Below are 13,165 nucleotides of genomic sequence, written 5' to 3'. Positions count from 1 at the left end.
AAGGCATTTTAAGTTTCTTTCTAATTTGTTTATTTACAAAATTTTCAGCCCTATATAGTTTATTAATAATTGTTAAAATTAACTTGTATACTCAAGACTTAATTGTCATCACTTTCATAACGTAAAATGTTTAAAATACGCCATATTTTAAAATCGACTTTTTAGTATATTTAATTAAAATAGTAATAATTCTTTGATTTGAGCTATTAACGAATTATCAAAAATTAAGGAACTGTCACTGTAATGTAGTTATAACAGATTTGCTTACCTGTAACACCACTAGCGGAATTAGAAGTAATTTGATTTTTAATCAGACTTTCTGGCGAGTCTGGCATCTTTATGCCTATTGGTAGATCTAAAAATAAAATGAATAAAATTAATTTAAAAAATAAACATTCTTAAAATGTATTAATACTATTTTTCTAAATTTTGTTTGAAGCCCTGAAAAAAATAATTAGTTAAAAGAAATATTAGAAATCAGTTTTTTCTGAGTTAATTGTTCTATATAATTATAAGAATAACAGCTTAGTGTAATTTAAGTACGATATTACGTTCTAAAAAATATTAACCTTTATTCATGCAATAGAAGTTTTCCAATATTTTTTTAAATATGAAAATATTATTTCTAAGATATTTTTTTTCCTATCTAAAGTTGTTGCAAACAGCTGTTGCCTTTGTTCCAGATTCTAATTGCTACGGAACTTTAAAAAGTATTGAAGTCAGACTCTACATATAGAAACGAAATCTAAATTGAAATTAATTCTTCAATTAGCGCAGCATAGTGTCTAATTGTAGCCTACTAATGATTTACAATCTGAAAAAAATATGTTTGCTTTGCATCGTATATGATACAGTGGTGTAGTAAAATTTTTTATTCTGCCCTAAAATGAGGGAAAATAGTGCATAGGGTTATTATATTATGTTGTCTCGTCAGAGGATTTAAATGCAATAAACGTAGAATTATTTTGTCTCCGCAGCAGCTTTTTAAGATTGTACTTTAAGATGAAAAAGCATCTTGCACTCTTTCTCTATGCTGCTATGCTGATTTAATAAAAATAACATTAAATGGTTAATCTTAAGTTACCAAACTGAGTAATAAAGCATAAATAAAGAGAAAATTGGATATTTTATAAATCAATTTTATTACTTCTAAGCAATTTTAATAAGCCTGATTTGTTATATCTTTGTAAAAATGGATCATTTTGTAATTTTTTCTCTCACTTTTTTAATAAGCCAGAGTTTTGAAATTTATACATTGGTACATTCTCTACTATAATATCTGTTTCAATATTTTTAACTATCAGTTGATTGATTAATTTAATTTAATTCTAATTCCGAACTCGTAACTCCACCTAGTCGATCGATTTCAAGGGTCCTTAATATTCATAGCTATAAATTGTAAATTTAATATAAAAATATTTAAATACATAAAATTCAATGTTTTGGTTCACTAAAAAAGTGCGCTAAAAATTCTTTATTAAATATTTTTAAAAGATCAGTTGAACATTTTCAATTAAAAATGTGACTGCAACAAGATGTTTATATATTTTTTTAAAAAAATTTGAAGTAGCAGATTATTTGAAAAGTATTGGAAACTCTAATTAAAAGACGTCAAAAATAAAATAAATAAATAACAGCTTCTAAAATTAGAAATATACAGAATTTTAGTAGAGCCAAGCACAATGTCCTCAGTAAGATAATGCTTAGTTTAAAAAAAAATTAAGAAGATGTAATTTTTTTGCTATAGCATAATTTATTTTAAAACTATTCAACTGCCTTTTACACATTATGCGGAATTTATAAATTAGTTATTGGAGTTGTTAATTTGAGGAGAAAGACTAGTTATAATTATCTAAGGTAGGAATGAAATGATAAAAAGTGTGATCGCCTTAATATAAGTATGTATTGTTCATTTCTTTTACTAAATTTCGCCAAAAGTTTCTTCTGCATGCAAGTTGCTTAAGAAACTTTGGAAATCAGGAATTTGAATATTTAGATGGTATTGCAGGAATAAAAAGATTTTATCGAAAAAAAAAACTGCCATTTGAACATAAAGTGTATCGAGGAAGAAATGAAATTGAGTGTCATTGAATAAAAAAAGTAATAAAAATGATTATAATACAAATTCTTCTATCTGATGTTCAAAGATCTCTAGAAAGAAAAAATGATCAATCTTTGGAAATTTCTCATGGGACTCAATTGCTCTACATACATTAAATAATTTTAAAAAATTTAAAATAATTAATTTAATTTATCAGAAGAATATTTCAATTTATACAGGGCGACCAATCCATCATAGCCCAATAGCTAAATTCCAAACTGTTACTGGTAGACCTTCAATTCCAAAGGAAAAAAAACTTTAAATGACGATGTTTGAATAAAAAAAATACTAAAATTACAAAGTCTAAAAGTCTAAAAACAAAGTCTAAAGTCTAAAAGTCTAACAACAAAGTCTAAAGTCTAAAAGTCTAACAACAAAGTCTAAATATTTATACCTTCTGTCGATTCTATTAGTTCATATTTAGTGAAATATTGTTGACACACTATTTTAAATACCTAAAACTCCCTTCTTCTACAACTAAAACTCATCGCGTTATGAAGATTAACATTATTTTTATATCAATCAATGACTATCTTCATGTAGATGACTGTTTACTGAAGAATCTTCCGCCAGGTGGCGCTTGAAATAAAAATATTCAAAGTCTTATAACTCTGACAGTTTTAGTATTTTTTTTTTTTCAAAGAATATTTCTTGATTCAAACAATAAAAAAAATTCTTTACATAATTTAAAGTATTTTTCTCATCTAAAAATATATGTTCATCTCTAACTATTTAGAATAATTGAGCCGCAATTAAAATGGACATATTGTACATTTAAATTTAATTAACTTTCAGCTAATTGCAGCTTTGCTAACCATCACACTACGCATATAAGAATTTCACAAAAGGAAAAAAAAATAACTATTTAAAATAATTAATTCGTGCATATAAAAGAACTGAAGTGCTTATATGGTTATTTGCTTTGAAATTCTATATATAAGAGGAAATAATTCATTCTTTAACTTTTTTAAGACTAGCAGGACATCTAAGTACATTTATATCGATGCAATATCTTAAAAATTAGATCATGAACGGATTAAAATTAAAGATTTTATAAGAATTATAGATATGATAGTATTTCAATAGTTCGATACTTTAGATATTTAATTATCAATAAAACATGCATATCTTAAAAGATATTAAATTAAATGGTTCAAAATTTTAAGACATGAAATTTATCATCACGAAATACTGGAAAAATAATACCAAAAAAATAATTGAGTTACATTTCAAAAACGAAACTGCAATACCCAAATGAAAACCAGGCCGAGTTTTTCTCAAATTGGAACTTGATACAATACAGGTATAAAATCACATAATTTATCTAAGTGTTTTTCAAAATATATCTGAAATGCTTTTTATTAGAAAAATACATTAATCCTCCAAAGTTTTTGTAAAGATAAATAAAAACGGGCTTAGAATGAATGATGGACGTTTTTCTTGCAGTGAATAAAAATTACACTTTCGTTAAGTTCACCTTCTCCATACACTGAGGCGTTTGCTGGCTGCTTTATTTCGTTGGTTTCAAGTGAAAGCTGCTCCGGTGAGAATTATGAAATGGTAGGGGAAGATTTCTTTGATTTATGTTATAAACTTGGAGATTCTCAAGGTGTGAACAGACGAAATAAATATTCTTTAGATAGGAAAAAAAAAAGTTAGAAATTAATCGTTCTTGTAAAGCGTTGGTTATACAATTTGAGCAAATAAAATGAGACAAGTGTTTTCTTTAAATATTTCAGCCGTAATGTAAAAAACAAAACAACAGTTGCATATAAAAAAAAGTTTTAAGCACAAATCTTGGTGGTTTATAAAACTTAAATCTTAATATTTTTTTTTTGGCAACAACAAGAGCATAAAAAACGAAATCTGAGTAGGACTTCACTGAAAAGTTTTTGATGGTAATCGTAGAGTTGAAGTGAGCATATTTTGTGAATTTTAATCTGCAATGTTCTTAATATTATGGAAGATTACGAAAAAACTAAAAAAAAAGTCTAATTGTGTTGCCATTTTATGTACTGCTATATGTTATAAAGATAGATGATAGGTAAGGCTACACATGAAGAAAATTAACAAAATACAAAGAAATTACAATAATGAGCTACAATTAATCATAAAAATAGCGTGAATATTTTGTATTATACATAATAAAAACTAAGAACAAGAATTCCTTAAAAAGGTAATCTTTAAAATTAACAGCTTTTTATAAATGGAACGCTAAAATATAATATTAAAAAAAAACACACACACACACATACTAATTAATGTTTTGAGTGTAGAGTATAAAAATTCTGTAGAAATTCTTTTTTGCTATAGAGACTAAAATTCATTTGGCGGAAAAAAAATCTAAAGATTTTTAACATAAGAAAAACGAGAAAAAATAAAGCATTAAGAATATTAAAACATTCTTTTTATTTTCGTTTAACAACAGTGGAAGTTTTCCGACTATGCAGTTGCCTAGAGCCGCATAGATGAAGAAAAGCTCCAGCCAAGACTATTTTTTTTATTAGTTTAGTTAGGAAATAAATAAATTCGGAAGAAAAGTACTATCCGATTTCTAACTGTTTCATTAAATCCACTTAATTATTAAAATAGTTTTCAAAAATATGAAATATATTGTGGATAAACTTGGATGGCACCTATTCATGATTCAGCCTAGCTACGCAATCAAAGCCAAGGCAGACGAGCCATGACTCTAACCAAGCATAAAACGATGTCTGCTGCTCAATATAACATCACTCTTTGGTTGCTGTCACGATTATGTAGTTGCTTTGGTAACAGATCAATGTCAATTTTTTGAATATTCCCATTGGTAGAATCATTTAATAGATTATAAATTTTATTAAATGATAAATAAGGAAAAAAATAAAATAGGAAATAATTTAGGCTCTACCAGTAATCATATATTGACCACTCTGACCTGCTCTGAGGTGCACGGAGAACAATACTAGTAAGGCGCGCAGAAGAAAATTAAAGCCAAAAAAGGAAAAGGCCCATTCCGAAATCATACAGAGTGTAAGTGAATTAAATAATGATAAATTCCCAGAAGAATCTAATATTAAGCTAACTGAAGTTAATTTAAGAAATCCTGGAAGTATCGTGAATGCTGATGTTGTAGACAATAAGAAATATACCACGGCATTTAATAGAAGTAAATACTAATTTTTTACAATCTAAAAGTGTTTACTGTGATTACCCGAGATTTTAAAATAAATGAATAGCTTTTCTAATAAAAAAAAGGAAGAGTTGAAAAGAGAGGATGAATGATATATTCGAACTCAAAAGGATGTCCCTACAACTTAGAACCCAAATCATTTTATGTAAAAATATATTTTACTGATGATTTTAATGATTGGGAAAACAATACAAAAATTGAAGAATAGGAAAAAAAAAATTCTAAGCACAGAGAAAACGTAAACCTTCTACTGAAAAATAATTTTTCAGAAAAAATTAATTGTGCAATACAATTAAATGTATGCAAAAGAAGTAAGGTATTCCAAATTTGACGAAAATTTTGGATTTTCGTATGAGTTTCTAAAGATGGAAAAAGACCAATTTCAAGAAAAGATCGACTTACTTATATGAACGCAATTAAGATGATTTATCACCAGAGCTTAGTGAAGAATGCATTAATTTCAGAGTTTGCACTGGAATTTAAATCTAGAAGAAACAGTTCACAATATTCCTGATAAACTCTTAAAAACAATACTTCAAAAACAATTACTCAGTCTTTTTTCCTTACTATTAAACCTGGAATAGGCTCTCATTGTATCTTTTTAAGAGATTAAAGAATTACTTGAGAAACTCTTTAAAAGGAGATAAACTTTCAAGTGTAGCATGCTTATTTCTAACTCTCAATTCGTTCAAAATATTGAATTCGATGTTAATTAAAGATTTTGCTACTTTAAAGACACTTTGAACTGTAAAATAAATTCTACAATTGATTACTACTTATTTATAACATATTTGAATATTAATTAGCAATTTAAATGATTTTGTTATATTTCGTTTGTTATATATGTTATGTTGACAGATCATATAAAATAAATTTTTTTAATATTGTATTTATTTGAAATTTATTATAATTACAATTCTATTATTATAATTAAAATCCTTCATTTGTATCTAAAGAAATTATTTGATACTTAGAATTAATTTTCAAGAAATTTATTACTTTAGTCATTTCTTCCATGATATATATATTAAAAATAAATAAAACATATTTTCGTAAAATAATTATGGTGAAAAAATGACCTAAAATTGGACTATTAAGTTAAAAATATTTGAAACACGAAATTATACTGGCCTAATTATTAAAGAAGGTGGGATGCAATGCCTTGTGCCACGAAATGCCTTAATTTGCCATTAATAAATTAAAAATTTTTTCTTGATTTCTCAGAAAGGTTCGTTCTTATAAACTTAGAAGAATTCTAATGACCTGAAATGAGTTCTCAATATTACTGACCCTGAAATATGCTTTTCATATTTCAAATAGGCTTTACTTTAAAGTAATTTAATATTTGCTCTATGGACTGAATTAAACAGTGGTTGACAGAGAGATTGAATTATACTTCCTAAAAGTTACATTACAGGGAAAAAAAATGATAGATCTGACGTCATTTAACAAGGCTTTGATTGTTCTCATGATAACCCGTTTCGAAGCAATGCAACGGCTATTTTTGGTATGTAATTTTGTATAGCGATCAGAGAGCGAGGACAAAGCCAAAAATGAGACCCTCAGGACAACGTAAGAGGAAATTCGGACCCGATGAATTTAACTTATATTAGATCTACCTGAATGGTGGATCCTTGTGAGAAACGAGTCTCGAACCTATGACTTTGCTTTCGTAATCAAAGACATAAGTTACATCACTAAAACAGTCAGTAAAATGTCGAACTTTTAATTTTTTTAAATGAATTTTCTTATAAAGAGGAATATGTTATGGTTATATCATAGATAAAGACGAATTTTATAAATTATGCTATAAAACCGATTATATTTGACATTTATGTAGAAAAAGGGTATTGTTTATATGTATGATGCATGAAATAACAAATGCGAAGTATATAAATTATAGGTGACTAAATGATATTTATTATTATAAACACTTGTTTTCTGTTTTCAAAAGGTTTTCTTTATGTTCTTGATGATATTAATTTGCTTTCCAGGTTATTTCTTTTTAGACATATAAATTGTTTTACACACAACAAAAATTGAGAAAGAAATTTTAAGTTTTATAAAAATGAAAAATACATAATTCCATTAAGCTTATTCATACTGTATTCAATTTTATTTTGAAGGAAACCATTTAAATTTAAAACTTATTAACTTAAGAACAAAAATTAAATAAATGAAAAAAAATAATCATAGAATTTCTTTGAATATCGATTGAATACAGAATCCCCCCTCCCACCCAAACTGGCAAATATTTCACTTTTGCATCTTTTTTTTAAAAGGCATTATTAGAATGTCCCTTTTTTATTAAAAAATTATCATTATATCAGCAAATATAATTTTTCTGAATAAGTTACCAAAAACGAACAATTAATTTTTTTTTAATTATCACCACTGGAGTTCCTTTGAAAAATAATTAATGATTATCAAAATTTGCTTTGTACAATAAACTTTTTTTTAAATCTTTTCAAATGAGTGCTTATGGGAAGTAAGATTAAGCTAATTATTAATTCAGATATATCATTAGATTTATATCCTTTAGACGTTTTAGACGGGTAAATTAACATTAAAGAAATGTCTAAACCAAATCAGAAAAATCTGCATAAAAAATTTGTAATATAGCTTATTAATATCGTTAAAAATACCATTATTGACAAAAAAAAATCATACTTTTGTCCGAACTGAAGTTAATAACTTTGAAATGTTATATTTTAATAATTAAGTAATAATCATCCATTGCAGAGCAATCAGTTATGATAACATATTCAAAGAAATATCTAGGAATCGAATCTTTTACCTATTCGAACGATGTGATTTAAGAAATACCTCATTGCAGAAAACGTACTTCCCGTTCCGAAAGCGTTGCACTAAGTAATCTATTTGCAGAATTGCACACAGGGTGTTGCAATACATGATTTCCCACGACCAAATTGACAATATTTCTAAAAATGAAAGCCTTTTCTTCGGAATTCAAGCCACCTGTGAAATATTCCCGGCTCAGTCACGTATCGCGATGATAAGCAATTGCCAGTAGAAAGAAGCAGCACCTGGATGCCCTGGTAGCCATTACTCCAGGGTTTTCTATCACGTGCCAATTTTGTTTAAGATAGGTGATTAAGCATAATGAACAAATGCGCGTTACTCATTGATAAGTGTGAAATATAACATACTTAGAGATATCCTATATCAGTTTGCTTAGATGATTGCAATATTTGTTTTAAACATTGAATATTTTTATCTTTTTTGTTTCTCAGCTGAACTAGTGGATCAATGTTTACTGAATATAATTATAGTAAAAGAAAAGATAGAATCTACTAAGAAAGTATCTTTTAAAAGAGATTGCTTTTTTTATTTAATATATAAAATCGACCTACTTATTTCAGACTTCCCTGCGTCCGGGAAATACATTTTTAGAATTATATTTATCTGCCCGTCTATGAGCATGATAATTACAAAATGCTTTCAGCTAAATGGATGAAATTTGGTATATGGTTTTTACACCAATTTTGTACATTTTCTGTTATCAAATTTTCTACGAAATCTACTCAGAGCCAGTCTGTCTGTTCGGCTGTCCAAAAACTTAACACAATTACTACAAAATAAAGAGAGCTAGTTAAATAAAATTTGGTATGCAGATTTAGTATTTACAATGTAGGACCTATCAAATTTTAAATTAATCTGACATTTCCGAATGTTGGTTTGTACGTTCATAGTAAAATAACGCTTTTAGTGTTGATTAATCTGTTTTATATTATTGTTTTATATTATTTTATATTATTGTTTTATAATATTGTCTCCTAACATAGAAGGGATAAAGTGCACGCAGTTGCATTTAATATCATCTCAATGCGCATGTGTATAAACTCTGTAACACAAAAAATGAAAAGTAATATGATAAATGCACTTAAAATTATTTTAAAAAATTTATTAAAATTAGAGAGTAAACTGTCGGATTGAAATAAAATTGGCATGACTTAAAAATTTATTAGTGTTTTTACTTAAATTTAAAATTGGTGTATAAATGGTTTTTTATGCCAGAAAGTGCTGAATAAAAAAGTTACAATTTTAATTAAAAATTTCAAAAATCTCTTTTCATTGAGCATAAACTAAATAAGGAGTAATTACTCGTCAAAATTGAAAATTCTAAATTCAACGGTTTGCTCTTGCAAAGTGTTCTAAAAGTTTTTGCTCATGCACTTAAAAGATAATATCCAGCCTATGAACATTATCGTGTTAACACTTTGGCCTACGAATTTACTTAATTTCCTAATTAGAAGACACATACTACTTAGGATATTTATTGTTATTTTAATTCCTATAATAATATAAGGGACATTTGTTATACTGAACCGCCTCTATGTAATTTTTTGCTATTTAAATTGCTTAATACTTTCACTTAATTGAGGAAAATTAAAAATTCAGTCATTCGATGCAGACTCGTTATTGTACGAGAAAAGGTTCAAAATCATTTTTATAATTATATCTACCTGTCTATCTGTGAACAGAAGCATTATAGTTTTGGAAATAGTTAAAATTTAATAGGCGGTCTTTACACCCACATTAAAGAAACACTTTTTTGTAATAATGCCTGTCAGTGATTTGTTGATCATTTCTCTGCCAATCACGATAACCCAAAAAGACATTTCCCCCAAAATATGAAATTTGATTTAGGGACTTAACATTAAAATTTTACATTTCTATCAAATTCTTATTGAAAACCATCACCGGAACGCTCGCCTGTCCATATATCTGCGTACATGCTTGGCAATCCAGAAACATAAAATACAGATAGATGTAATTTGGTATATGGTTCTATTATTAAAACGGCATCAAATTTTTGACTAAATTTCTCAGAGGGCAAGCTATTTATTTATTCTTCTCAATTTGGCATGTGATTTTGATTCTGAAACTACATATTGATATCGAATTTTGGATTTAATAAGTCAATTGAAGGAAGATAAAAATGTACATTCAGTATCTTCTCTGTTCTACGAAGTTGAATACAAAATGGATGCAAGATGTATGGAAATCGGTAATCATTAGAAAAGGATATAGTGCATTGAATTGTATAACCAATCTGACAACGTACATAAAAATTTTTATAAAAAATTCAGATAAAAAAAACGATATTTGGGGAAACAATCACACGAAGAAAGTATCCTTTCTGTATCGAGAAAGTTAAAAAGTTTTCTTAATTTTTAAGTAAGCGCTAAGTGCATTTCATACATGCAGCTCAAGAAATTACTGTGCCATTGTTTATATATAAACGATAGACGCAACTCAATGTAAGATTTCTTTATATGGCTCAAAGAATTGAAGCTGTAACAAAAGATTGGAATGATATTGTGAATGAGTACGTGCAATTAGACTACTTCTGGAAACGAATATTTCAGAGGAAACACTGTTTCTTATACAAAGAATTACATAAGCTTGCTTTTAGGGTCCAGATTCGGTTGCATTCGAAATATTTCTATATTCATATCACCCTCTCACATTTCATCGGTAATTATTCAAAGATGAATGTTCCATTTCTCGCAAAATTTATACAAAAGTAAGATACTGGATTATTGCAATTTATATAAATAAGAAAAATTCAATTACATTTATGGTCAAATGAATTGTGAAATAATATTTAATAATAAAAATAACTCTATAAAACAGAATGTTCTTCATAATTCTACAGTCAGTGAAATCAATTCATGAGACGGTAAAGTTACATAACAAACAATATAGCTGCATATAGCATCTTATGTAACAGTTACGATGTAAAACTTACAGTGATTCTGATTCCAATCCTTCTAATACTTCTGATTTCCAAAGTGCAACGATGCTGTTTTTAGATTCTGTTTAAACTTTAATAAATATTATTTGGTTTTTAGTTAATTAATGGAATTTTTTTCAAATTTCCGTTTAACGATTTTGAGTTCTTAATGACTTGGTTATGAAAAATCGGTAGAGAGTTTTTTAAGTTTACAACATACCGTATCCTATGTTTTTTTAAAGAATAAATGTTCTAAGCTTTAAACTAACTTGTATAAATTAAATGAAAAGTAATAAATAATTTAATTAAATGTAATTAAAATTTACGTAAACTAAATTATAAATATAATTAAATATTAACATTCAGGTAATACCAATGTATTTCAGAATAGATTTAATCTAATTATGCAGTCGGACATAAATAATTCTAATGCATAAATAAAAAGGACAAACAAATTTTAAATCTAATTATAAAGAAATTATAAAGCAAATAAATAAATCTCTATTACAAAGAGTAATAAAATTATTCTTATGATTTCGAGCAACAACTGCAAGACGTGCAATAAATTCTTAAAAAATGAATTTAAAAAAATCTTTCACGTGATCACGGGAAAATAAAAAATACATGATTCACATAAAAAATCCCGTGAGTTTCTTTCTTTTTTCCCCTTCAAAGTGAAGGAAGATGTAAGGAAAAAACTGAATTCTTTTTAAATAAACGCAATATTTTAGGAAATTAATGAAAAATTAAATTGCCATGTGATTGTTTCTAGAATGTCAACAAAAGGAAATTAAATTTTGGCAAAAATACAACATTTTTAGCGACATTACGATATTATAATAAATTAAATTTTCACTCTGAAATCGGGTAACACTATAGAATAAATCTGAAAAGTATTAATTTTATTTATTTTTTATGGCAAGAAATCATTATAAATAATCCCCGTCTCGTGATCACTTCGAAAATTATTCAAAACCAGTATGCAACATATATTGAAAATTACACAGCGTGCGAGCAAACATGCGCACCAATAATAGTCAAATTTGGATAAATTTATGCGAACTATCTTATGTTCTGCGCACCACTGAAATGGTGACTCGCTGGCACCACAAATGCGCATTTGCACTTTTGGTGAATATATAATCAACGTCACAGAGAGAAAAAATAACATTGTAGTTTATTTATTCAGGTGACAAGCTGTATAATTATCGATGCTGTTTTTGCAAGCATAAATATAATATTCTTATGTAATATATGAATAATAAGTGGATTATTATTTGACTGGAGACCAGAATAAATTTTCACAGCCTGTCTCTAGAAGAAAATTCAACTTTATAAATCCATCCAGAGAGATCTAGTATTTTATTTTAGAAGCACAGGTAATTGTTTAACTATTGAAAAGGATCACATTGAAGTTTTGAGCAAATATATACAAATTCCAGGTATGGTCCTTGTATACGAAACAAACGGAAACTATATACAACGAAAAAAAAGCAACAATAACGAAATAATAATATAATGCATATATAAAAAGATACAAAGAAAAACATCGGAAATATTTATCCTTCGACTTTCTCAAGATTTACACTTGACCCATTTTGTGTTTAGCTTTGTACTACTTAGGAATTTTGTAAAATACAGAGAAAGGGGTATATTATGAATAATTGGAAATGAGAAATAGGTATTATCAGAACTTATATCTGTTCAAACATATCTTTGATTTGTAAATGTATTTACTGCAAATAAGAAGTTACTTTTTTACTATCTCATATGCGAATTAATCTCTCATTAAGAGTAGAAAAAATATTATAAATTCGTTAAGAGTGTTCTATTCTTATAGAAAAAGTATTATAAATTCATCAAAATTGTTCTATTCGTATAAAAAAAGCATTATATTCGTCAAAAACTCGGACTCAAGATTTTTACGAATCTCTTCATTTCAGACGTCTATGAGTTCGGAAATCATATTTTTGTCATGATATTTGTCTGTGAATATGGTAATTCAAAAACGTTTTGAGCTAGACGCATGAAATTTGGTATGTGGTTTTTACACCAAATTTACAAACTTCTACCATATTTTAAACGTTATTTACTCTGAGGAAGTCTGTTAATGTGGCTCTTATGACACTAA

General features: G+C 27.0%; 1 protein-coding gene across 7 annotated transcripts in view; it reads right to left on the bottom strand.

Annotated features, from left to right (window-relative positions):
• Window positions 1-13,165, bottom strand: part of LOC129972593 (protein CBFA2T1-like) — a 72,101-nt gene that overhangs the window by 10,423 nt on the left and 48,513 nt on the right. For all 7 annotated transcript variants that reach the window (XM_056086789.1, XM_056086784.1, XM_056086786.1 and 4 more), the window contains one exon: window positions 269-355. Coding sequence is in view for 5 of the 7 variants with exons in the window: in XM_056086784.1 (XP_055942759.1) it covers window positions 269-355 (87 nt within the window). In the remaining 2 variants the exon portion in view is untranslated. The remainder of the gene's footprint in view (window positions 1-268; window positions 356-13,165) is intronic.

This window comes from Argiope bruennichi, chromosome 6 (assembly GCF_947563725.1).
Source record: "Argiope bruennichi chromosome 6, qqArgBrue1.1, whole genome shotgun sequence".
NCBI lineage: Eukaryota > Metazoa > Arthropoda > Arachnida > Araneae > Araneidae > Argiope > Argiope bruennichi.
Note: the sequence above shows the minus strand (reverse complement) of the source record. Positions and strands in the feature narration are given on the sequence as shown.